Source organism: Capra hircus, chromosome 21, assembly GCF_001704415.2.
Source record: "Capra hircus breed San Clemente chromosome 21, ASM170441v1, whole genome shotgun sequence".
NCBI lineage: Eukaryota > Metazoa > Chordata > Mammalia > Artiodactyla > Bovidae > Capra > Capra hircus.
In genome coordinates this window covers 30038624-30065801 of record NC_030828.1, presented here as the reverse complement: position 1 = coordinate 30065801, position 27178 = coordinate 30038624, and the positions used below count along the sequence as shown (strand labels likewise).

The window sequence follows — 27178 nt, the reverse complement described above, 5'->3', positions numbered from 1 at the left end:
GAAAAAGAAGCCTGGCAGACTACAGTTCATGGAGTCGCAAGAGCCAGACACGACTTGGCAACTAAACCAGTACCAGTACCAGCACCTGGATCTGCCAACTTTCAAGGGACCTAGGAAATGTCTGTAGACTATAAAAAAAGGTACCAGCTGCAAACCCCAGGAAAAGAGGAAAGTCAAAATTAATCAACATTTCATTACATGTCTGAAAAGTGTAACATTATGTCTACTTCATTAAAATGTCATAAAAACCTTCCTCCCTTTGAAAACAATTTATATGTTGGGTTTTTCTCACTCAGCCAGGATTCCCACATAGACATGATATATTTGCCAAGATGTAGTAGCCAAATGTATATTAAAAAGAATTCCTCATAGATACTATCCAGAGCATAATTCTAGAAACTCCTTCAAACATTTTTAGAGCAAATATTATGACTATGCTTACTATGGAATGTGGGACATTATAATATGTTTGATATGATGTGGGGTATGGCCTCCATGAGAAAGAGGGCCTGTGAGATGTTAAAATGACAGGGAGAGTGGAAGTTCAAGTGCAGGAGGGTCAGGCTTGAGGCCAGCTTGCCCACTGAGGAGCACAGACTCTAGCTCTGCCAGGGGCTGCAGAGACCTGGCCAGCCAGGCCAGACCCTCGCCCCAGGGTGAGGGGGCTCACTCCTGCCACCTGTGAAAGACGCCTTCCTTGCGCCTAACAGATATCTGCTTCCACCAGATACCCCACGAGCTTAGTCTGTCCCCTGTGACAGCAGGCTACGGTCATCCTTACTTTCTGCCCAACTCACTGACAGAGCAGAGGTTGGAGGGAGGCTGCACCCGCTCCTGCCCTGTGGCCTCCTGTATACCTCCTGTTTGTAGCTGTGTACTGTAGCTGTACAGACCCAGTTCTCCCAGCTCTTCCCCTTTCCATAGGACTTCTTGGTCACACCCTACTCTGGCTTCCTAGCCCACAAGTCAGCTAATCACAGTCCCTCTTGATCACAGCAAGGCACAAATGAAACATGGTTCCTTTATTCTCGAGGGCGGCCCATCCCACTCCTGCAGTGCATTCTCTGGCCTCCTATGTACCGGGGATGTGAGGTCCCCCTCTCAGAATCTGCTGATTTCAGAGGATATCAGTGCTAACTGTACAACAGTAATAACTGATACGCTGAGGGCTTACTGTGCTAGGTGCCATGTTAAGCACTTTCACATGATCTTGAACTCTTTATAAGAACGATGGTATGAAGTAACTACTTGCACTATCCCCATTTTATAGATGACGAGACTGAGGCTCAGAGAGGGGTAACATAACACCCCCAAAGTCACACCACTGGTTAGTAGCAGAGCTAGGAGACAGATTCCATCAGTCTGGATTCACAGTCCAGTCTTTAACTTGATGCGGTATTGCACTCAAAGATCCAAAGGGTGCTAAGATGGAGGCGCCCTTGCCACGGCCACCTAGGCAGATCCTTGACGGGCCTGGGGACAGGTGGGGTAACACAGGGCCCACAGATGGTTGACCGGCTGTGTGAGCTCACTCTTCCAACCTGCCTCCAAGTAAGCAGTCTAATTCAGGGCCCCATCCATCTCAGAAAGTTCGTTTTCCACCTGTGTAAAAATATGCAAACTGAAGAAGGTGAGATACTGTTTTGATCTGGCCCTTTCACAAATATCTCTATGACCTTCCTTTTTTCATTAAGTAAAGTGAGCTTTAGTATTTGCATTTCCTCCACAAACTTGCATGACTCATTCCCTCACGCCATCTAGGTCTCTGCTCCAGGTCACCTCCTCAGTGGGGCCTCCCTGATCCTCTGAAACGCAGCCTGACCCTCCTGCCCTCCTCTTACATTATTGTGAAACAGAGGCACTTGCCTCTTGAAGTTATTGTGAAAGTTCAAATGAGCTAATATATAAAACACTGGTAACAATAAGGGCTATTTAAGTGGTAATCCTTTTTAAGTTACATCACACAGTATACTTTTATCTGCCTTTTTATGTGGGTATCCTCTCTCTCCCTTGCTAGACTATTATCTCCATGAGGGCAGGGGAATGATTTTGCAGCTTGTTCACTCTCTTGTCCTCCAGCGTCTGGAACTGCACTTGGCATATAGAAGGGTCTCAGTACATATTTGTTGAATTCAGAACATGAACCCACTGAGGTCTGGAGAGGTGGGAAAAGTTTTGGCTTTCATTCACAAATTCTATAAACATTTACTGAGAACCCACTCGGGCGCCAAGCAATAAGCTCTCTCGGGTGTGCAATACTAGCCTATGAATCTGGCAGGGCAGAAATTTTAAAACAAAGTTTTGCACTGAGGTTATAATTTATATAGAGAGAAATGTACAATTTCAAGGGGACACTGATGGATGTTTGAGAACCGCAAGTTCACACTCCCGTAAAGAAACGGAACAATGTTTCCGCTTGGCAACGTGGGGTTTTGAGCCCAGGTTACACGAAGGCACAGAGGGCAGGCGGTGATGCTACCTGACCTGCCTCTGGGGTGCCTGCGGGAGAGCCCCGGGTCGAAGCGGGCGTTCCTGGAGGCGGGCGGGGGTGGGACTACAAGTCCCAGGCTGCTTTGCGCGCCCGCAAGCCGTGCGGAGCGGCGGGGCTCAGGGGAGGGGGCGCGGCAGCGGCGGCGGCGGTGGCGCCGAGGCGCTGGGGGCCCGGGCGCCGGCGGTTGGCGCGCTGGCTGGCAATGCCGGGGCCCGCGGCCCGCGGGGAGGAGGGCAGCGGTGGCGAGGGCGCGGCCCCGGGGGCCGCGGCGGAGCCTGGGACCGGGCCGGGGCGGGAGCCGGCGCGGCTGTGCGGCTACCTGCAGAAGCTGTCCGGTAAGGGCCCGCTGCGCGGCTACCGCAACCGCTGGTTCGTGTTCGACGCGCGCCGCTGCTACCTCTACTACTTCAAGAGCCCGCAGGACGCGCTGCCCCTCGGCCACCTGGACATCGCAGACGCCTGCTTCAGCTACTCGGGCCCCGACGAGGCGGCCGAGCCCGGCGCGGAGCCGCCCGCGCACTTCCAGGTGCACAGCGCGGGAGCCGTCACGGTGCTCAAGGTGGGACCGCGCCCCTGCCGCCCAGCACCTGCCTCCTGGGGGCGCGCGCACACGCCCTTCTTCGGTTCCCCCTGCTTAGCCTTGGGGCTGCCCCTGGCACCCAGCTTAGCCTAGCTCCTCTGCCCATCTGACTTTCTCCGTCCACCCTCCCTTTTCTAAAGCCCGTCTGCCAGCCTTTCCCCGTTTCTTTCTCAGACTCTGTCCTCGTGTCCCCATCTCAAGCTCTTCACCTGAGTTTAGACCAGAATGGCTGGGCGCTCCTCAGCCCTTTGACCCGTTATCACCCTCTGCGTCCTCCCTCGGGTCCTTTTCTGTCCACCTCCCCTCCCCTCACCTCTCTCCTGTGGATGTCCTGTGTAACCCTCCTAGGCACCATGACTGTAGGCTTCCTGCCCTTGACTAAATTATTACTCTCTTCAGCTGCCTCATCTGTAAAATGGGGATAGTAGTAGTATCTACTTCTTGGGGGAGTTGGGATTTTACATGAAATATAGGCTAACCATTGGTAAATGTGATGGCATCCAAGATTATAGACAGAAAGAGTCAGAGATGGCGGGGCTTTTAGAGAGAATCTACTGCAGTCCCCTCCAGAGTGGGCAGGGACACTGCTGCTAAGTTCACACAGTCAGTCAGTAGCAGAGCTTGTTTGCTTGCTCCCTGCTTTGGCTGGGAGAGGAGGGAAAGGGTTCCTTCAACCAGTCCTGCCTTGCCCATTTGAAGCTTCCTGTGTTGAAGTGTGGAACTTGCATCAGGAGTCACCCTGGTGCTCAGAAGCCCGTCCTCCCGCCTCGTTCTTGAGGGGCTCCCATCATCTCCTAGGGGCCCTCCTGCTTCCAGCACCTGAGTGTCTGGGCCTTGGCCTGGAGTCTGATCTCTCTCCCAGCCTCCCTCCTTGCCTGGTTCCTGTGAGCCTTCACCCTCACTCCTCTCTCTTTCTTCTCTTCCGTATTATAAGCTGGGTTTCTCCAGAGCAGCAGGGCTGGGCTGGGTTGTATGAAAACTCTCTGCAAAGCTGGCCAAGTAGAGAGCAGAGTGGGCTGAGCCTAGCGCCCTTGGCCTTGTAAGCACAGGGCTGTTCCTGGGATCTCCGAAGCCAGCAGCAATTGGAGCTGCTCCCTGAGGTCGTTTTTCAGAGTTTTGTCAACTCAGTTCTTGCTGTTGCAAGCAGAGTCTGATTACTTGTGTTCTTGTGTCCTTTTAGATTCCTCCATCCCTTCTTGAAGTGGGTGCAGACAGCCTGGTTCTCCAAAGGAAGCCAAGCAGAGTTGTAGTTCAACTGGGGTTTACTTAGAAGCATTTGTGTAAACTTCGGAGTGACCCTAGCAAGTACACAGGGACTTTTTGCCAAAAAAAGACGCGTCCTCACTATCATGGACTGTCCCTTTGTACAGCTGAATTTCCTGTAGAATTGTTTGTTAAAACAGAAAATAGAGCATCCTGTTTCAGATTTTCTCAGATGACTTTGGAGCCCTCTATCAGATATTTTCATTACAGTTTTTTGAATGGTGGAGATATCCACAGAAGTGGGGCTACAAAATGCAGTATCAAGAGTGTGGCTTTAGAGTTGGGTGGACTTAAACTTATGGCTTGAATTTGCCGCTCACAGGCGTTGAGCAAATTATACAACCTCTCTGTCCCAGTTTCTTCTTCAGCCTACTGGGAATCTTACTGTCCTCACTGGTTACTTTTGAGAATTCTGGAAAATGGCTGGCACAGAGTAGGCAGTACATGGCATCCATAAGAAACAAGAAGTAGTATTTTGGGCCGTTATGTAGTATGTTTGTGTAATGGAATATTACGCAGCAGCGAACATAGAGGAATGAGAGGGGTAAGTGTCAACGTGGATGACTCCCCTAAACATAAAATTGAGAAAGGAAACACAGTTACAGATTGCATACAGAGGTATGATTCACGCAAAAATTGAGATCATGTGGATGCATATGCTGTGTGGGAATGGGAGAGCTCTGTTGGGGTGATGAGCCCTGCATTCAGGATGGTGGTTCCCACTTGGGAAGAGAGGGGAATGTGAGTGGAAATGGGTGCCTGGGGGCATCCACTGTCTTCATAATGTTTTATTTCTAGCACCAGGTGGTGTGTGTTTTATTATTCTATTTATCTTTTTCTATGTTCAGAATATTTCTCTCTCTCTCTCTCTCTTTTTTTTAAATGAAGTGGATCTTCACGTGGGTTACTGACTATGGAACATTTTGGTATGTAAAGCTGAATTAGTCATAGAATAAGAGAGCATGCCTGAGGCCAAGGGTCTGCTTTGTAAAAACAGTGGAAATGGAAACACAGGCTAGGCTCTTCAAAAGAAGAGAGCAGTCAGAATGCAGGGTTTCAGAGTAAGGAGTGTGTCTTAAGAAAGATGAATTTTAGGGTATGGTGATTCCTTCTGAGCTGGGAGTAAAAATTTTATGGTGGTAAAAGTGGAAACTAGCAATTTATCTTCCTTTTCACCTTTCACGTCCAAGAACTGATTCCCATAAACTTTAACGCTTCGGTTTAGGGCTGCTCAGCTGTAGCGCAGACCTTGATTTCTAAGGGGGTTGTAGGTTAGTGAGGATTAATCTCTACTCAAGGTTTAGCTATTGTATATAATTTTATAGATACCATTTCTTTCGATGGGTTAAAAAGAAAAAAAAATCAGTTTGCTTATTGTATTATCATATGGTTCTTATTTTAAAGTGACTTTCTGCCTACTCTGGAAGAGCTGTGGTTTTGTTGAACTTTTCCAAAATGTTTTACTGCTTGAGTCTTAATGAAAGCTGATATTGGAATTTCTTAGTAAACTTTTCTGTTCCTAAACTCAGAGATGTGGTCCGTGCCTTATTTTACTGATGAGGGAATGGAGGCCAGAGAGGGAATGTGATTTGTCTGAGATCATGAAGATAGACTTGAGACCTTCTTAGATAGTAGACTCTAGAAACAGTGAGTGTCCAAAATGCCAGGTATCTAATTCTCTTATATGTTTTGACAAGTCTTCCCTTTTTTTTTTCTTTTAAACTTCTATGGCTTGGGATTAGATGTCATGGTTTTTCTTGTAATGCATTAAATTTCTGTCCTTTTCATACAGAATGAAAGCACCAGCAACACTGTATCTACTGATTCTTTACCAGGATGTATGGTACTTGTTACTCGACATTTGGAAACTGCTACAACAGTCAGATAGAAACTGATGCTTCTTGTGGTGCTGTGTGTGTGTGTGTAGAGGTGCTAGAGGCTACTCACTGAGCTTTGCTGGGATCTGAGACACAGGAGTCAGTCCTGGAGTGAGCTGTCCCATAGAGAAGGAGAGCATGTGACTGACGGGGAGGAAAGCTTGAATGACCCTGCCCTGCCAGATTTCTGCAGTTCCCAGAGTGAGGAGCATCATCAGACTGTCAGCAGATTCACCCCACTCCCTCTGCTCTGTTTCTTGAAGGCATGTGGTGCGCAAATGGACATGTGTGTTGGTTTTTGAGCCACACGTAACCGAGCAATCATGCATGCCTATTCTTAACCCACTTTTGTGGGAAGGACGCACATTCTCTGGTGTTGAAACTGCTCTCAGTTTAATGACAAACATTTGTTAGCTCGGTAATCATAGTGTGTGCAGTACAAAATAGATGGGGTGTACCGGCGTTCTTGGCGAAATGGTTCTGCTAAGCTGTTTGTCCCTGGGGCATCTGCTCAGGGGTCTTGAAGTGTTAGTTAAATCTTTTATTAAGACATAACTTTTTATGGGTTTGTGGTGGCTTCCCAGCGAGTATGTTCCTTAAAAGTAGGTACAGTTTCGTGGGTATGGAATCACAGTCTTTCTGGCTCCCACTGCCTCACTGTAGTGTAGTTGCCCCACTATTTCCTGCCTAGGAGGACCCCCAAGGGCCGCTGTTTGTATCCTCACCTCCCAGAACAGCGCCTGCACAAAGTAGGTGCCCAGGTAGACATTTATTGAATGAATGAGTAGAAGGTGGTTACCCAGTAAGCCTTGGTTTTGATGTGAGCTCCAACCCTTTAGAAGTGATCAGCCGGAATTCTCAAATATCTCAAATGACAGTCTCACCACGTGTCATGGAGGTGGCTGCCATTCAGGGAATGCTCAGTGAATATGACGGGCATCAGGGATCCAGAAGGGGGATTACCATCAGTCCTTAATTTTCACATCTCTCGTATTTCATGCCTGTAGCTTAGACTCTGAGGGCATTGTTGTGGCAGTGAGTGAGTGATTACGTGGTAAATATTTGAGGTCTTGCATCAGTGCCAACTCTGGGACTACTCTGCTCTGATGTTCTAGTGCAGAAACAACTGTAGAATGAGTGTAGATGTGTTCCCATCGTTTTTGTTTACGGACCAGGAGATACGCATGTCATGTAATTTTCACATCATAAAATGCAGTTCTTTTGATTTTTTTTTTATTATTTGAAAATGTAAAAACCGTTCTTGGCTTATAGCTGTGTAAAGACAGGCATTAGGCTAGAAATGATCCTCAGCCACAGTTCAGTGACACTGGTGTGTTAGGAAGGCCTGGCCGGGCGCTTCTCCTCCATTTGTTCACTCACTCTCACACTCTATGCTTAGGCGCTGCAGGTATAGATTGGACAAGGTGTGCATAGTTCCTGTCCTTGAAGAGTTTTCTGGGTAGCCCAGAGACAGGCTTTAATTAAAGCAACACCAACCAGTTCTGTGAAGTTTAAAAGGAAAGAGACGGGATGCCTGTGTAACAGGGGCTCTGGATCTAGTTTGAAGGGAGGAGGGAAGACTTCTTGAGGAAGTGACTTTTGAGCTGAGGTACAAAAGGCACATTGATGTTAACTGGAGGAGTGGAGAGAGCAGTGGAGTGTTCTAGGGAGAGGAATGGCAGGAGCAGAGACCCTCAGGCGCGTCTGAGTGTGTAGGGGATTCAAGGAATGCCCAGTGGCAGCTGGGTGGAGGGGAGGGCCTTGTGGCCCTCACTGTAGGAATACGCAAAGACTTTTCAGCAGGGCTTGACAAATAGTTATGTTTTTCTTTTTTTTTCCTCCAAAACTGATGGTTGGATCATGTCCTGTATTTTCATCTAATTATGTTGGAAGATGTCTTATGTATTAAGAGTGAAATATTAATATGTTACCCACCAGCTGACAGGTTTTAAAGAAGATAAATGCAAAGTTGAAGATCTGGTAGTCGTTGCCTCTCAAGCAACATTCAGGTTCAGAAATGAGCTGGGGCTGCTGGCTCAGGGCTGCCTGGCTGCGCTGGGCTGCCTTTCCTGCGGCATTCCTCACGGCCGCCTTCCTTACCTTCTCTCCTGTCCCACTTGCTCTGCTCACAGGCATGCTGCTGCTGCCAAGTCGCTTCAGTCGTGTCCGACTCTGTGCGACCCCATAGACGGCTGCCTACCAGGCTCTGCTGTCCCTGGGATTCTCCAGGCAAGAACACTGGGGTGGTTGCCATTTCCTTCTCCAATGCATGAAAGTGAAAAGTGAAAGTGAAGTCGCTCAGTCGTGTCTGACTCTTTGCGACCCCATAGACTGCAGCCCACCAGGCTCCTCCGTCCATGGGATTTTCCAGGCAAGAGTACTGGAGTGGGGTGCCATCGCCTTCTCCAGCTTACAGGCATGCATGTTGCCAGTTTCCTTCCCCTATGGAGGGAACTGTTGCTTGAGAAATGGAGGGAGGGGCCATGTGCATTCAGGTTGAGAGATGGTGAGCACCAGCGCTCCCATCTCACTGAGGCTTCTGAGGGGTGGACAGTCTCCTTGTTCAGCTGCCTCCACCCATGAGCCTTCCCATAGAACAAAATATAGATAATAACCCTCTGTGCAAAGAAAGAAAAGAACCCTATGATTGTAGAAATGACTCTCCAGTTGTGGGAGCGCAAGGGGTTTTGACTAGGAATTTTCAGTTCTTTTAGAGATTTATATAGTAGGGCAGGTGTCCCCAGCCCCCGGTCTGTGACCCAGTACTGGTCTGCAGCCTCTTAGGAAGCAGGCCGCACAGAGGAGGTGAGCAGCGGGTGAGTGAAACTGCATCTGCTGCTTCCCACCGCTTCCCATCACTCGCATTACTGCCTGAACCATCCACACCCCCGCCGCCACCCCAGTCCAGGGAAAAGTTGTCTTCCACCAAAGAATCTGGTCCCTGGTGCCACAAGATTGGAGGTTGCTGTAGTAGGGTCTTGATGACCTTTGAGTGGGTGTTTACCTACATCCTGGCAGGCCCAGTCCTCAGAGGATTTTGCTCACTTTAGAGTGAATACAGTATGGTGAATTAGGAAGTAGTGATGCTTCTGACTAATGTTCTGCTAAATATTGTACTTAGAGAATTTGGTGAAGTGAACACGATGGGCAGTTGTATGTGCAAAGGAAGCCTCGAGATTCAGGAGGCTAAGGCAGTCTCTGGAGAGGCTGTGGGTTTCATGATCACCCAGTAAATAATAGCTCACCAAGCAGCATAGGAAACCCCGAATGGACAGATTCAGGATGGCATTCCTCCCTAAAATGGGTCTTCTCCTGTTTTGGTTTTTGAGCATCTGATGCTATGTCCTGCTAGAGTGTAGGTTTACTGGGAACTTATACTTCTTGGTTCACCACATCAGCCTTAATACTTAGCGGAGTGTCAGCCACGGATTAGATGCCCTGTGTATATTGGTTGAATTGAAAGAACACTTCAGACTCTTATTTCCTTTTGGGGTGGGGGTGTGGTGTGCTCATGTTGCATGGTCAGAAGGAGGTTTGCAATGTCCATATCTCCCTTTAGAAAATATTTTTGAGCATCCACCATGTCATAAGCATCGTGCTTTTTCTGCAGACAGAGCAGTGAAAATTTTCCATTTAAGAAACTACAGTGCTGAGACTTTAAAAATAGATTAGCACCTGATAGCTTTGAAAAAAAACTTTGGAGAGAAACCATATTTGTTTGTAGTATTCATCGCTGGGAGTAAACATCAAGTGTCTGCAAGTTTTTTGATTCTGAGGGAGGTCTGGAAGAAGGGGGCAGGGAAGCCTGAAGGTAAAGTACAGATTTGAATATCACCCGGGTCCAGAAATCTGTGGTTCATACCATAATTTCTGTGGGCATTGCCGAATTAGGGAGGTCTGTATGACTGAACACCGAGATGATCCCTGGAGAATTGGGCTGAGTAGTTGGCTAGGTTTTGGTGTAATTGTATAGCTGTTCAAAGATTTGGTTCATTTTGGGTGAGCGAGAAGTGTTCCCAGTTGAATGGGACTCAGCATCTTTTCATGAGTTTGTATGCCAGGCCATTGCTTAACTTTTTTTTTGATTGATTATGTGGGAGAACTGGAATCTGGAGGAGAAGGGGACAGTCAGGAGCTGAGATCCTATGGCCTCCTTCCCTGCTCAGTGGTAAAGAATCTGCCTCCCAATGTGGGAGATGGCGGGTTCGATCCCTGGGTTGGGAAGATCCCCTGGAGAAGAGAATGGCAACCCACTGCAGTATTCTTGCCTGGGAAATCCCATGGGCAGAGAAGCCTGGCAGGCTGCAGTCTGTGGGGTTATGAAAGAATTGGACACAATTTAGGGACTAAACAACAACTGGCCCTTTCCAAGTTCAGCCCTCCTGGAAAGAGCAGATGTTCCTTGAGCAGTCTGCCCTCAGGCGAGACCTTGTCGGGGTGTCAGATGGCAGGCCTAGAGGTAGACTGGAGGCGGACAGTCCAGTGCTATCAGAGGTGTTGATCCTGGATTATAGGAGTTATCTCTAGGCAGTGAGCCCAGTTTTCATTTCCCTTTCCAGCTCTGTGATGTCCAGGGGAGACTGTGCTTGCAGAGAAGGGGCCTGCATTTGGAAAGCTGATGCAGCCACTGACCATTCACCTAACAACCTTGGTTGGGCAAGGCCCTGATGGGCGTCCAGTGGGAATCAGGTGTTGCCCCTGGCCTCGGGGAGCTTGTTCTGTCCAGCCCTGGGTGTCATTAGAGCATTGTCATCAAGTCACTCTGTGAGGTGAAGGAGGTCGTCAGTGCTTTTGTTCCAAGGGTCATTATCCCTGAATCAGTACAGACGAGACCCTCAGATCAGCCTGTCTTGCTCCTTGTATGACAGAGTAAGAAACTGAGTCCCATAGCTACTTAGCCGCAGCCCTGGCACTAACCAGCCCCCTCCACACACACACACCTGAGTGATATTTAGCTATTTTAAACCCAGTGGTTTTATGCTATTTGCTTCATATTTCCATCTTACTCCCTTAGTAGGAAATTGGGCTTCTTCTGTTTTTAGTTGTTGGACACAGATTGTAAAATTACACATTTCCCTCTTAAGTACTGTGGTGCAGAGGTAAGATGTTCAGTCCCATGGAGACTGGAAATTGACAGTACAGATGATAAACTTCCAGTGGGGGTTGATAATAGACATTAGTGGTGTTTCCCTGGCAGGGACTAGACTTACACATTCCTGTTCAGGAGCCTTCTCTTTGGCGCCTTTCCTCTGTGCAGAGGAAAACTAACCCTTGGTGTGTTTTTTTCTCTTGCTGCTCTGTAAGCCATGCCCTCTGGCCTCAGAAGTGAACCAGTTTTTTAAGCTTCACAGTTTACAGCTCTCTTACATTTACTGTCCCGGAGGTAACCTGCTGATAAGGCTCTCTTTGCTTTCTGTCCTTTAAAGGACATCTCCTGGAGAACTGTGGTTCTCAAATTTAGTGTGGGGAAGGAGCCTCCTGGGATCCTGCTAATTGCAAGTGGCGAGTGTTCCCCCCTAAAGATTCCGGTTTAGTTGGTTGGCCAGGGTGGACCTCAGGAATCTGCTTCCTTATCCACTGTCCTGCCCCTTCTGCTGCAGACCTCTGGTCCTCTCTTTGAGAAACACTGCTCTTTTCTAGATCATGAATGAATGTTCTCTTTGACCATGAAGTAAAGACTGGCCCTGTGAGAGGACGGTTTTCTAAGTGGACTAGAAATAACTAAACTGCGTGGGTGGAGACCAGTGAAGTGTGAGCCCTTTATCCTTAGGTTGACACTCTGTGGTTTATATCTGCCCACCTTCTTTGCATTCTGAGTTTCTTTGCTCCAGAGTAATGGTTTGGGGCCTGTGACTCCTTCTTCCCAGTGGCCCTGACGTTTCTGTCCACCCATGCTGATCACTTAGTTGCTGGCACACCACCGTGTGCCGGGGTTCCTCCTGGCTCATTCAGAGGGAAGCTCCCGGAGGCCATCCTTAGGGTGTTTCTGGGAGAGGGGGATTTTAATGATCACCACCACCAAATAGCTGGTAAGGAGACTTGTATAGCCTCCGGCTTTTCACCTAGAGAGGGGTTTGATATAGGAGAACCATCTGGCACTTTCCTGAGATACCAGCTCTATCTTAAAAAGACTGTTAGAAATCAACATGCTTCCCAAACACTGCAGTAAATGGACCGAAAGTTCTGGCAGATTTTTGGTACCAGGCTCCCATTTCCCCGTAATCTCCAACGGGTGGAGCCTAGGAGTCTGCCCTTCCCAAAACCCAGATCATAAAATTGCATATTAAGTCAGTCATTCCTGTGTCCTCCTTTTAAGTTAAAAAACATCAAGCCAGAATGTTGCAGTGTTGCATGGTGTGTGGAAATCATCGCAGGCAGAGGTGGCGTGGGGCTGTCCACCCGTTTGCTTGCTGTTGCTACAGGAGTTCTTGTTTATCCTGAGCTCATAAAACCCTGGCACTCTCTTATTGTGCAATGGCAGAGCTGATAGGGAGCTGTAGGAATGCAGCCCTGTGGCCACTCAGAGGCCACATGCTCGCCTTCCGTCTGAAACAGAAAGCGTTTTGACAGGCTCCCGCATTTCCTGCAGGGAAGAACAGGCCCGGAGAGTGGCCTTGCCCTTGCCCATGTCTTGGTGGAATCTGTCATCTAGGCCAGGCCCCTCGCAAGCCCAATTAGCTTTATTGACCTCTTTCCCTGTAACATGCATGTGTGTGTGTAGGCACTCTTCTAGTGCCCTGCCCTTAGTTTAATCTCCGTTAAACTGTTAAGGATGGTTTTAAGGAGTATCTGTTCTCTCACGGTGTTTACTTTTTAAAAGAAGATGCTGGAGAGTTAGAAATGGCAAAACTCCTCAGACTACCACCTCCCAGAATGCGGGAGAGAGGAGGGGCACCTTCGTGGGGAGAAGCTGCTCCCTCCCTCTCAGACCGTTCAGGGAAAGTGATGGTGGGAGGTCTAGGTTCTGTAGATTAGAATTCATGTAATTATTTTGCATAATAAGTTATATGAAAATGCCGAGTTCGGGACAGCAGTTTAAAAAGACAAAACAGTAAGAACTTAGGGTGTTACTAGAGGAGTGGAGGTCCCTATAGTTGCACTTCGTTTTCCAAGGAGCCAGGAGATTCAGTATTATTTCCCTGCTCAGTGTCTGTCACTGGGCTGAAACAAGATTTCAAAACCTTCCCAGGGGTTTTTGAAAAAAACTACTTTTTTTTTTCCTTCCCCCACTGGTGGTGGGCCAGATCCCTTGAGATTGTTTGCAAGCTCATGATTTTGAAATGTTCAGAAGAAAATTTGGAACCTAAAATTATTTATCAGATATGGGATTGTAGTCTTTTTTTTCATCTGAAATGTGTTTTGCATTATCAAGCTGTTTATGATATTCTTGTGCTTTTTATTGCTTATGGAAGAAGTACCTTGGAAATCCAAAATAACCTTCTTTCTTTCAGGTTTTTTTTTTTTTTTTTGCTGCACCTTGGGGCTTGCCAGATCTTAGTTTCCCCACCAGAGACTGAACCCAGGCTATGGCAGTTAAAGCGCCGAGGCTTAACCCCTGGATTGCCAGGGAGACCCCAGATACCCTTCTTTAGATTTAAGAAATGAAAATTCCTTCATTATGAACAGGCATTGCATATCCTTTTAAGATATGACTGAGTCAGACTGTGCATGCAATCTCAGTTGCTTTCTATGACTTAGCAAACTTAGTCCATCTGAATTCTCCTTGTGACTCCATGGTGACTGTCGGTTATGCAGTCGGCCCTGACCCTTTGGGGAGGAGCCCGAGTTCATGACCTAAGTGGGTAACTGGAGTGCTGTGTCATTATCACGTATGCAAGATAGGTTCTGTGAGAGATATCAGATGGCCTCCTAGATAGGATGTGTGAACTAGATCTTGAGGAGCGAGTAGGCATTTGCATGTGGGTTTAGTGCAGTAGGAGAGGGGTCACTGAAGCTCAACTGGCTTCTGTGTGCCTGCTGGGTGGGGAGAGAAAGGCTCTAGTCCTGTGGAGTGTGGGGCAGCATGGATCAGGTGACCATGCCACATTGCTCAGCACTTGGGAGCCACTGGAGAGTTCTAAGCATGGGACAAACATATGACTTTGTTGGCTACGTGTAAGAGGGTTTGGGGAGGGAGAGTGAGGACAGCAAGACCAGTTAGGGTACTCTCGCAGAGGCCCGAGGTTGAAGAACCAGATGAACGACGGAGCGAGAATCTGAGAGACAGACGAAAGGGTCGTTCAGACTTAGAGACTTTGTGATCCTTTTATGTTGGAGAACGGTTCCTGTCTTCTGCATATTTGTTTATGTTTAGTCTTACTATCGCTCACTGCAGTCTATTTTAGAAGAAACGTCTTTAGAGCAGAACTGTGGCTCAGAGCATCCAGTGGGAGAACTTTATAGCTGATTGATGGTCATGCTCTCTCCATCCCAGTGAAACTGTGCTGACCCCACCCGTTCTTTTGATGTCCTGAAGACCTTCTGTACTGTCAGAGAGCCCAGCCTCTGATGTGGGAATTGTCTTTATCCAGGAAACCAACATGCTATTTTTATTTAGTGTGCGTGCGTGCGTGCTCACTCAGTCATGTCTGACTCTTTGCCACCCCGTGGACTGTAGGCCTCTAGGCTCCGCTGTACATGGAATTTTCCAGGCAAGAATCCTGGAAAAGAATCCTGCCATTTCCTACTCCAGGGGATCTTCCTAACCCGGCGTCGAATCTGCGTCTCCTGCATTGGTAGGCAGATTCCTTACCACGGTGCCACCTGGAAAGCTTTGTGTTTATTTACTTATTTAGTTTTGGCTGCACTGGGTCCTTGCTGCTGCGTGCAGGCTTTCTCTAGTTGTAGTGAGTTCAGGCTGCTCTGCAGTAAGCTGTGCGTAGGCTGTTCACTGCAGTGATTTATGTTGTGGAGCTCAGGCTCTGGGATGAGTGGGCTCAGGAGTTGCGGCTCAAGGGATCTAGAGCGCAAGCTCAGCAGTTTTAACATAGGGGTTTAGCTGGCCCATGGCGTGTGGGATCTTCCCAGACCAGGATCTAGAGCTCGAGCTCAGCAGTTGTAACACAGGGGTTTAGCTGGCCCATGGCGTGTGGGATCTTCCCAGACCAGGATCTAGAGCTCAAGCTCAGCAGTTGTAACACAGGGGTTTAGCTGGCCCATGGCGTGTGGGATCTTCCCAGACCAGGGACTGAACCCGTGTCACCTGCACTCCAAGGTGGACTCTTAACCACTAGGCCTCCAGGGAAGTCTGCCAACACACTTTAAACTGAACTTGGCTGTTGGTTGAGGTCATCAACATTTCAATATCTGAGAAAGAACATAGAGGAACTTCTAGCTTTCTGCCGAAATGTTGAGAGAATGGACTTTGTCTTGGACATGCACTTCCTCTTCTTCCCCTTAATAGTAGGGAACACAGACCCGGGTTTGAATTTTGACTGTGCCAACTGGCTGTGAGATCGTGAGTGATCATGACAATATGGATAGTTGATGCCTAATGAGTAGTTAGTGTGTGCCAAGCACTGTTCTGAGCTTAACACACATTAACTCATTTAATCCTCATAACAGCATAACATGAAGTAGATTCCTGTTATTCACATATTACCAATGAGAAATCTGAGGCACATTAAGTAGCTTGGCTATTACAGCCAGCAAATGGCCGAGCTGGGACTTGTACTCAGGCTCCAGAATCCAGTAGGTAATACTTTGGGCAAGTGGATGATACCATCTTGTGAGATTGTTATGAGCTTAATTTTTTTGTTATGAGCTTTAAATGATAGCGTATATTAACTGTTTAGTACAATGTCTGGCACATGGTAATCATTTCCTTAATAATATCTAATACTGTTAGTAATATGCATGTAAACGTTATGAAATAGTCTATATAATTTTGTTCCATTTTTGTAAAGAAAATTGCCATGTGTATTTATGGATAGAAAAGTATCTGAAAGGATATACTCCAAAGTGCTGACTGAGGTGATTACTGGTGATGTGGTTATGTACGTTTTATTTTTTCTTTGTTTTGCTGTATTTTTCAGATTTTCCGCAGCAGACATGGGTATTGTTATTATTTGAAATAAAAGGCTACCGTTTGTTATTGGGTTTTGTTTTTGCTTTTTAAAGCTAAGGAGGCACTCCCAGGCATAAAGGAGCTCTTTAAGTGCCAACAGAGTGAGGTGTTCCTGCAAAGCTATGGAACTCCATACTAGGCTCAGCAACTTGGAGGTTGTTTGGTCTTTTTCTCATTTTGTCTTTTGTCTTTTAATTTTGCATGGTGTTTTGGACACACAGACATCTTTCACTGCTGTCTTTCTGTTGGAGTTTAGACAGGTGTTTACATTCCTAGAGAACAGAAATGTTACAACAGGGATTATTTCCATGTTGCTGGGGTGAGTAATCAAGCCTGTGGAAATCAATGCCTCCCTGCTCCTGCTCAGCCTGGAGTCAGGTCCCTTGAGTTGCCTGTGCAAGAAGCAGCTGTGTGGCTTACAGTCTGAAGATCTGCCCTTTGAGGACTTGGGGCTCAGTCCTGAGAGAGCATTGGTTTTCCTCATCCACAGCGTCAGGGCACACGGCATTCGTCGTGGCTGCTGGTTGTGCTTCAGCGTGAGCTCTTCAGGAGATCTCTGCACAGATCTTCCTTGTCAATTTCTGATATGCTAATGGCTGGATTAAAAGTCAGATCATCCCTGTGTGGCTTTAAAATTCGGCAGAAATCTACACAACTGTTGTTAACAAGATACAGAAAGAGACAGAAACTTAACTTTGATTACAAAGGCATCATCTACTAATTTAAATGGTTTCTAGTTTGCATTTAAATCTTGAATCAACGTTGACTTTATTTTCTTTTATGTTGTGGCCTAGGTTTCAAACCTAGACCATAATTCTTAATACTTTTATTTCTTTCCAAAATTTTTGCCAATTGTCATAATGCCTTTGTTGAATAATTAATACTTTTCCCACTGATTTGATTTGAAATGCAGCATAAATATTTTTATATATACTTAGCCCTGTATTTTGATTCTCTGGCAGTAGAGTACTGGTTTAATTATTGTGGCTTTATAATATGCTTACCCATTTGGTAGGTCAAAGCCTCACACCTTGTTTATTTTTGCAGAATTCTTAAAGGTTAAACTTCAGATTAATTTTGTAATCTCTTTGCCATGCTTTGAAGAACTTTTTAGAATTTTGGCTGGATTTTTTTTAAAGTTTCTATTGATACATAAGGATTTCTTAAATATATACCTGTGCATTTTATGTTTGGTTGTTTTTTTAAATTTTTTAATTCTTAAAAATTTTTTCTGCACTGTATGGCATGTGGGATCTTAGTTCCCTGGCCAGGGATTGAACTCGCGCCCCTCTGCACTGGAAGTTTGGAGTCTTAACCACTGGGCCACCAGGGAAGTTCCTCGTTTTACATTATGATTGTATTGTGAACATGTTTCTGACTATCTCCTGCAGGTGTAAAGGAAGCCATTTGCTCACTGGGAGGGTCTAAGAGCCAAGAATTGATCAGGTCTCACCCAATATGCTACCTCTAGTGTTGACTGCTGCATTGGCCTAAGTCAGGCTCTTAATAAGTATTTGCCAAGTGAATGAATAAACATCTCTATGTATGTTGTGTTTTCTTCTTTTGGATTCTTTTAGATAGATTCCTAGAAATGGAGTTTTGGATCAAAGGAGATGAGCATTATTACAGCTTCTAAAATGTGCTGAGTCTTGGCAGATGGAAGTTCTTTACCAAAGGGCTGGAGATCGAGATGGGCTTGGGTCAGTTTGTGGTGGAGTGAGAATGCAGCTAGGAGATGAGGCCCGACTCCTGTGTATGTGCACGATTGCAGCTCTAGCCCCTGTGCCCAGTAATGTGCTTGCCTGCCAGAGTGGACCCTTAATAAACATATCTTGAGATGAATTAACTTCATTGTGGGACTTTTCAGAGCACCAAGGAGAGAGCTAGGCTTGGAGAGAGGGAAGTCCCTGGAGTCCAAGGGCAGGGACAGGTGTCTGGGGCCCATCTCCCCAAGAGTTGACTTCTGGGTTTTGGGCTGTTGGTGGTCTGGGCACAAAGGCTTGTGGGAGCAGCTGGGGTATCACATGGTTCTCCTCACCAGCTGTCAAGGGCTGAATTCCACCTCAAGCTGGACGAGGCATGGCCTGGTTTGCATTCTCTGAACTGGCATCTCAGGTCATGGTGCCTAAATGCAGCAGATGTCTGTCATCTCAGAGGACTGTGCCCATGTAGTCCCTTGTCTGCCCTCCCAGCTCCCCAGGACATTCCTTCAGCTGTGTAGGGACAACCAGAATGGCTTTTCCAGATGGTTGGCTTGATTTCTCATGTTGGGATTGGTGCCATATTTGAACTAGAATTTTAGCAGTTTTGAGGCAGTAGCAGTAGCTGAACGCAGGAGAGAATGAGTCAGATATTTGAGTGTTTAACTGTATTCCAGGCACTGTGCTAGGCATCTTGGACCATATTGAGGCCAGGAGGCTTTGCCTCTGCCTTCAAGGAACTTAGAATAATGACGAACACACAGGGAGGGCGCCACTGCCGTGGGAAGTTGTCCTGGGCTGAGTGGTGTTCTGAGTTCCCCATTCTGAGTGTGCAGAGAACATTCAGGCTCGGGTCAGTAAGCCTTATTTGCGTTTTGAATTGGGTTTTGCAGACTGAGTAGGAGATGGAGAGACCAGTGTTATGGGAGACTCAGGATGTGGCCCTGGTGAGCCTTCAGACAACAGATGTGACACGCAGCCAGTTGGATGCTTGCCTGGCATCTGCTCTTATTCTGTTCTGAGCTGTGAAGCTTTGACTCGTTTCTGCTCCTTCCAGCATGGTTGAATGTCTGTCTGGTTCTCCAGAAGGTGGGACTAAAGCATTTTAAATGATGATTTGGGTAGGGTGGGGCAGAGACTGATCCTCTCTGGGTCATGCTGGTGGTAGTGATAAGCCTCAGCACTGACCGGCTCATCTGTCACCAGGTGGGTGTAGCTCAGTGGAGGGAGTTCTGGTGATGGACTCGAGGTGCCCTGTGTGAGTGAAGACAGATCCCTCAAGGGTCCTACTTGTCTTCCTCTGGGAGGGGGCAGGGAAGATTCTGAAACTGTGAGCCATCAGCTAGACCAGCCAGACTCATTCTTTTAGGTCTCCAAATAATGTTGGCATCTCCATGGACATTAACAGCATGAGGTGGTTGGAGATATGGGGGGTACTTAAAGAAGAAAGTTATTTGAGTCATAAAGTTCTGTGGGAGGTGAAGAACGTTGGCTGCCCCACTGTTAGGAGCCCCATGCCCATGGCCATCCCGAGGGCGTTCCCACCTGCTGGGTTCCCCATCTCACCAGATATTCTGCCTGCTTTGGCTCTCCCAAATAGTATTTGCCATCATTATCTAGAACAGACCCATTCAATACAAATATGACGTGAGCCAGATACATACTTTTAAGTTTTTGGATAACCACATTAAATAGGTGGAATTATTTTAACTAATATGTTTTATTTAACCCAGTATGTCTATATTTCATCACGTGGCACTAGCCATATTTCACATGCTCATGAGCTGTATGTGACTAGTGGCTACTGAGTTGGCGGGGCAGATCCAGACTGACTTGGCATGACCCACTGAGACTGGAGCAATGAAGAGACTGGTTTGTGATTCTGCATTTAATTAGGACTGAACTAGGCCAAATCTCAGTTCAGTCTGTTTAAAAGATATCAAGGGGAAACACAGAGGCTTTGTGGATTTCTGCTGATTTTGCTGTTTTACTTTTAATCTTGTCCTGTCTTACAACCTGTGTGTGCTTCTGTCTTTGGGTTTCAGCTCCCTGAGGGGAGGACCTTTGGAGGCTTTTCTGCCTCCTTGATCTCGGCATATGCCTGGGAGCCATGTGCCCCCAGCAGCCTTTTCACAGCTGCTTGGGGATTGAAGTCAAGATGCTTTTCCTGATTTCTAGGTTTTTTTCTTTCTCTTTTTGAAGGAAACAAACCCCAGTTAATCTTTGTCTTGAGATAATTTTGCTTGCCTTTTTGACCAGATTTCTGTAACATGAATAATATGCCAGACATTGAAAGCATGTGATCTGAAAGTTTTGCTCCAGGAATTTAGTAAGAGATGATTAAGAGGTTACTAATTGTTCCTCAGTCAGATTTAATACTCAGAGATTTAAAGAGGGAACAGCTTTCTTTTCTTTCTTTAAAAAAACTTGTACTTTTATTAATTGTGTGATTGATGGGCTGCACTGGGTCTTCATTGATTTTGCACAGGCTTTCTCTAGTTGCGGAAAGGAGGAGTTGCGGTGGGCGTGCTTTTCATCGCGGTGGTCTCTCTCGTTGCAGAGCGCCGGCTTCCATAGTTGGCGCACACAGGGTCAGTAGTTGTGGCTCATGGGCTTAGGTGTTCTGCAAGACCGAACCTGTGGCTATTGCATCGGCAGGTGGATTCCTATTCACTGTGCCATCAGGGAAGTCTGGGAAAAAGCTTTCTTATAACAGGTATATTTCTCGTGGTGCCTGCCTTTCAGGAAACAGCTAGAGAGGTCAGTGCTTAATCTGACTTCTCCCTGGGGCAGGATTGGGGGCCAGGCAGGGGAACTGGTGTGAGGACCAGAACACATACATGCACACGCTGTCAAAACACACACACTTGCCCCTAAGCTGGAGGTTGGGAGACTAGGGGCTCAGTACAGACTCTGTGAAAGGAGGGAGGGGCAGGGACTGGGTGGGCTTTGGGCTCTGACTGGGCTTTGTCCCAGCCCCTTACTCTTCCAGTCACTCTGTCCTCTTCTCTGGGAGTGCTGCGTTCTCTTTGTCTTGCTTCAGAGCCAGGCTGAGCCCCTGCTGTCCACCCTGCAACCAGATTGCCAGTCAGACTCCAGCTGCGCCTTAGGGCTCCAGGACCTGAGCCAATCTCCTCCCCTACCTGAACCCTGGCCCCACCCTCTGCTTATCCCAGCCTCCCCCTCCCTCCATGCCCCTGCCAGCCTCCCCTCTGTGCTCTCTCCTCGGCCTTTGCACACACTCTTCTCTCTGTCTGGAGCTGCTTCTGTCTGTCTTGTCCTTCTGGCCACCACCTGCTTCCCCTTTAAGACCAAGCTCCTGCATCGCGTCATGACTGTTTGTGCATTCATTTCCTCACTTATTTATTCAACAAAAATGTGCCTGGCACTGAGCTTGATGCTAGAGAAGTGGAGACATCTCAGAGTTTATTGGACAAGAAAGACATCAAGGCAACAATAGGAACTTTTTGAATCTATAGGTAGCAGTTTTCTTAAACTTGCAGTACCTGACCCTTGTCCCATTTCCTCTGCTTGATTAATTATCTTCCCTCAGCATCTCCAGTCACACCAGCCTCACCTTACCCACTCTGACCTCTGTCATAGCACTTAAAACACTCTTGAAATCACTGATTTATTTTTCTTATCTTTCTCACAAGCCCTGATTCCAGGTTCCTGATAGATGTTAAGAGTAAATGTTGGTTGAATATATGGATGAAATGATGACGTGGCTGATAGTTGGAGGGATTTTCTGTAGGATACCCAGCAATCATGTACTGAGTGGTTTTCCTTATCAGGGCCACGCCTGAAGTGTCACTAAAAAGAATCCAGGTTGTAGCCAGAGCACTTGGAGGTCGTCCTTTGCTTGTGGACAGTAGAGGTTTGATCTCTAACTTGTCACTTGCTTTAGGCCTACAGAGCAGTTGTCCAGATTGCCTCTGACCCTGAGGTAGAATTTATAGGTTCTAAAACCATGGTGTCTGATGTCTGTACCCCTTACTGGATGCCAGTGGTTGCCACCATAGTTGTGCCATGCATCCTTCTCCTTGGGACTCCTTTGTGGGGGCAGCCTGAAGACCTGTGACCCACACTTGACATCTAGTTTGTTAGTTAATAGCTAGGTTCATCATTTTGAGGTCCCTCTATATCTTGGTTGATTTTTTTTTTTTAATGTACATAGTGAAGGTCACTGTGGTATATAGTTCTTCGAGACGGCAGATGCGTAGAGTCGGGTATCTGCGCCCACAGTCATGATGCAGAGCAGGTCAGCCCCCTCAGATCCTCTCGTGCTGCCCCTTTGCAGTCAGCCAGCCCTTTCTCCCAAGCCCTGGCAACCACAGGCTTGTCGTCTGTCCCTATAATTTTGCCTTTAGCAGAATGTCAGGTAGACGGGATCATTCAGTATGTGGCCTTTGGGGGCTGGCTTCTTTCACATTTGCGTGTAATGTTCATCCATGTTGTATAAATCAGTGCTTTGCTCCTTTTTACTGCTGAATAGTATTCCATGGTGTGAACGTTCCGGTTTGTTTATCCGTTCACTGGATAAAGGACATTTGGCTTGTTTTCAGTCTTTGGCGATCATGAACAAAGCCCCTGAGCATTTGCATGCAGGGTTTGTGTGAATATGTATTTTGTATTCCTCTTGGGTGAACACCTGGGAGTGGGGTTGCCAGGCCATTTGGTAAGTGTGTGTTTATAAGGAACTGCCACCCCGTTCTCCAGAAAGCTGCTCTATTGTACATCCCCACCAGCAAGGAAGGAGAGTTCTAGTTGCTCTGTGCCCTTTCCAGCCATTGGTATTGTCTGCTGTTTAAAAATATGGCCGTTGTCATAGATGTGCCATCTGTTTTTTTTCTTTTTAATTATGTTTATTCTTGGCTGCACTAGGTCTTCATTGCTGTGTGTGGGCTTTCTCTAGTTGCGGCGAGGGAGGGCTGCTCTCTCATTGCAGTGCGCAGGCTTCTCACTGAGATGGTTTCTCTTGCTGGAACACAGGGTCTAGAGCTCAGGCTCAGGAGTGGAACCTATGTTCCCTGTATTGGCATGCGGATTCTTAACCACCGGACCACCTGGGAAGCCCACCGTCTAGTTTTTAGTCTGCAGTTTCCTTTGCTCACTTTCTTAGATACTGACAGGATTTAAATACCGTTATTAGATTTGATTTGGCAGGGATGTCATCCATACCTATGTGAGATGTGATTCCTCACATAGAATTCATAGGTGCTCAGAACGAAAGGGCACTGGGAATATCAAGCCTTCCAAAAACCTTTTGAGGAAGACAGTAAATTGTATCGTTCTGTAATTTCAGAATTTAAAAAGATTTCTTATTATTAGGATTCAATTCTTTATGTAAAAGTTGCTTTTTTCTTGACCATTTGTAGTGAACGAAAGTTACTAATCTTGACATTTCTTTGAGTTGTTCTTTTTAAAAATAATTTTGTATGTTTGTTTATTTTTGGCTGTGCTGGGTCTTCGTCGCTGTGTGGGCTTTGCTCTAATTGCAGCAAGCGGGGGGTTTTCTTGAGCTGCTGCTGGAGGCTTTTCATTGCAGTGGCTTCTCTTGTTGTGGAGCATGGGCTTAGGGCATTTGAGCTTGAGTAGTGTGGCGCATGGGCTTAGTTGCTCCGAGTCTTGTGGGATCTTCCCAGACCAGGGATGAACGTGTGTCCCCCTGCATTGACAGGCAGATTCTTTACCACTGAGCCCCCAGGGAAGCCCCTCTTTGAGTTGTTCTTAACTCTCCCTGCCATGTGTCAAGGTGTCCAGTCTGTCCTCACAAAACATAATTTTTTTTTTTACGCTGTTTATGCTTTTGGTGACCATATCACTTTTTCCCACTCCCTCTTGTAGGCCCCTAATCGTCAACTCATGACTTACTGGTTACAAGAACTTCAGCAGAAGAGATGGGAATATTGCAACAGCCTTGACATGGTAAAGTGGGACAGCAGGACCTCCCCGACTCCTGGAGATTTTTCTCAGGGTCTCGTGGCCAGAGATAACACAGGTAGGTGAGAGACGGAGGGCTCCCGTGTCAGTGCTTTTTGTATTGACATTTGATATATTAAGTCAACTTAGCAGAAGAACTGAGAATGAAAATAATGATGATGATCCCTTAGGAAGGGGCAGCATCCCATAGTTACTGAGGGCCTCTGCTTTCATGTACAGACTATATTCAAGCCCAGCAACAACCTCAGGAGTCAGGCAAAGATGGTGCCTAGCACCTTAAAGAGATGGTACTGCTGAGGGCAGTGGGTAGTGAGCTGTCGTGCTGAAGTCCAGTCTGACCCCAGGGCCAGCCTCCTCTCTACTCCCTCTGAAGGTGAAGCACCAACACCCACAGTCCTGTGCACAGATGCGTATGCCCGCTGGAAAGATGTTCTCAGAGCTCTCACTGTGATTCACTGACGCTTCTTGGGAAGACATTAAACCAGATGATAAAACTCTGGTTCTGTTTTATCTTGGACCTGTGGCATTTTCACAATTCATGCTAAGCCCTGGCCAGTTGCAGTGTGGAGATAAAATGGTTTTATATTTGAATATCAAAAGCATTAAAGCCCCATGATCTTCTCACAACTGTTTGGTTGAGATTACCATATTAGAAGAGTAGGAGGATAGTTATTCAAAGCCCACTGTCCAACCTGGCTCCTGCATGGACTGTGGAAGTACAGATAGGTGGTGCTGTACCTGTGGCTCTCTCTTCATAGAGGGAGCAGAGCAGGCCCAGAAATAGCCGGCCCCGGGGCCCTGAAGTAAGGTGTGAGGAGGCCAGGCAATCACACCAGCAATTCTTAAGGAGTGCACTTTGGAATTTAGCTGGTATGGGTGGTTCTCAGGCCTGTAAAGAGGTATGGCGTGAACTTTTTAACACCTTCGAGACATTCCCTCAGGAGAATTACCGGTGACCTGGCAATGTGTGCAACTGACTAGTTTTAGAAATGAAAGGCTTCTTGGACTTTTAAAATTATTTTTCCTCCAAATTCCTGTTTTACTTGCCTGCCTCATTTTTAACCAATCAGCAGGTTAACCCTCTGGTCAGCGAGAAATTACTGTACACTTCACACCTGTTAAAATGCTATGCAGCGAGAGTTCTTAGGTCATTTTCATGGATGACTTAACACCAACAGTAGCAGGAGCTGAAGGGATGCCTTCCTTTTCAAGCCAAAGCCCCTCTATGTTTAAGCTCACACGTCTGCTCATTGATGACTGAGTTTTTTAAAAAGCTACTATTATAGAGCTTTGGATCAAAAGAATCTCCATAGCTCAGGATCAGTCACTGGGAATGTTTGGAAACCCTGCCGGGAAGCCAGCAGTATTCAAGGCAGTGGTGTTTGGCACAGGCGAGCCTGGCTTTGCCTTGGTTCCTTTCTTCTGAGGACACCAATGTTTCCATCTAAGGGAGACTCAGGCATTAGACCGAGAGGAGAGCCACAGGAATGGCACGTAGCCCTGCAATCCCTTCATAATACAACCTTCCTTCTTTTAAGCCAAGGTGCTGAGGCCGGGGAGCTGGAGAAAACACCTGCAGCCCCCCTTGGCTCTCTGCATTTGGTTTGGGGACTGTAGTGTGAGAATTTAGAGTTGGCATCCTCTGGTGTTTACTCATTCAAGAAGCAAATGCCCATGACAGGCCTGGATCCCCCTCACAGAGTTTCTAGTCCAGCAGAGGGAAGAAAAAGTGAGATCACGTGAGAGGGAAGGAACAGGGTACCAAGGGTCATGAATGGCTTAAGCACAGCTTTAGGGTGGGTGGGGACCCTCTCTGAGACCTGAGGATGATCAGGTAAGAGCAGCGCAGTGCCCTCCAGGACTAGAAGGAGGTGAGGCTCGAGGAGGAAGGCAGTGGGCAGGGAGCCAAGCTGGGGGGCACATCCAGGGCCAGGGTAGGGAGGGCTGGACTGTGGGCTTGGGCTTCTGGACTCTCCTAAGAGCAGTGGGATGCCTCTGAAGATTTTATGTGTAGAAATGACTAATTTTGAACTTCTGCCAATTTTGTAGATAACTTCTGAGAATAAATAGTTAAACTTTGGATGACCAGGTGATTTGTAAGACTGTAGTTATTCAGGAAGACAGGAAGGCTAAAAGAGGAAGTCGAGAAGAAAAGGCTAGATTTTACCCGTTCCCCCATTTTAATCATCATTTTAGATAAAATTGGTTAAAAGATAAAATGTGTTAAGGTATATCATGGTGCCCTGTGATGTTTTGGAAGCCGTGCTAGTAGTCATCTGCTCAGCCTAAATCATGCTAACTCTAGCTAAGATTGAAGACATGTTTTTATTACTCTGATTTGCATTAAAAAAATGAAACTTTTCCTACTGTCTTCTCCATGATACCCAATTTTTGGTAACGTCTTCATTTGTTGCTAATATTGTCACCCATCAGTACTTGCCTAGCACCTAAAGTCAACATGGGGGAAGATACACGAAATTCATGTTTCCTGGACAGGCAGCTCTGTCTAGTGGAGGAATCCCTGTGGGCCTGGGTTTGAGGCTTATCTCTGATGTTTACTGTTTGTCAGACTCTTGAGTGTGAGTCCTTTTCTTTCTAGTAAAGAGTAGCAGACTGCAGTCTGTGGAAATGAAGTTTTATTGGAACAAAGCACCACTCATTTATTTTGTATTGGCTGTGGCTGCTTTTGCACACCACAAATAGAATTGAATAGTTGTCACAAGGCCATTTGGCTCACCAGTCTAAAATATCTACTACTATCTGGCCCTTTAAGAGGAAGTTTTTCTCTGACCCCTCCTGTAATGTCTTGAGCGTCCCCCTCTCTTTGAGCCTTAGTTTCATCAACTGTAGGCATTGTGCCACTGCCTGGGATGTAAAGACAGATAAGTTGTGGGCCATGTTCTTGAAGAGTATGTGGTCTAGTGAGGGACCCAGACAGGTAAAGAGGCCTGCACAATGCAGTCTGGTAAGCATAGGGGCCAGAGGTGGGCGCAGGAAGCTTACCTACACTTGCGTTTTGGAGGGTAGGATGTTGGTGGTGTCTGCGAAGGCTTCCTGGACTAGGAGATGACTGAACTGAGTCCTGAAGTCAGGTAAGGGCCAGCCTTGTGAAGCAGGGAGTGGAAAGGCCTGGAGACCTTGGAGATCAGGGCCTGATGCACATGTAGAGAGGGTGGGGAGGAGTGACAAAGAGAAAGCTGGATGGATGATCAGGGACCAAACCTGGAGGGGCTTGTAAGATAAGCAACAGCATGGCCA

At 46.9% G+C, this 27178-nt stretch overlaps 1 protein-coding gene across 1 annotated transcript in view; it reads left to right on the top strand.

The window, feature by feature from the left end:
* TBC1D2B (TBC1 domain family member 2B) overlaps window positions 2694-27178 on the top strand; it is an 89645-nt gene continuing 65160 nt past the window's right edge. The window contains exons 1-2 of the mRNA XM_005695084.3: window positions 2694-3050; window positions 23825-23978. Coding sequence (XP_005695141.3) covers window positions 2694-3050; window positions 23825-23978 — 511 coding nt within the window. The remainder of the gene's footprint in view (window positions 3051-23824; window positions 23979-27178) is intronic.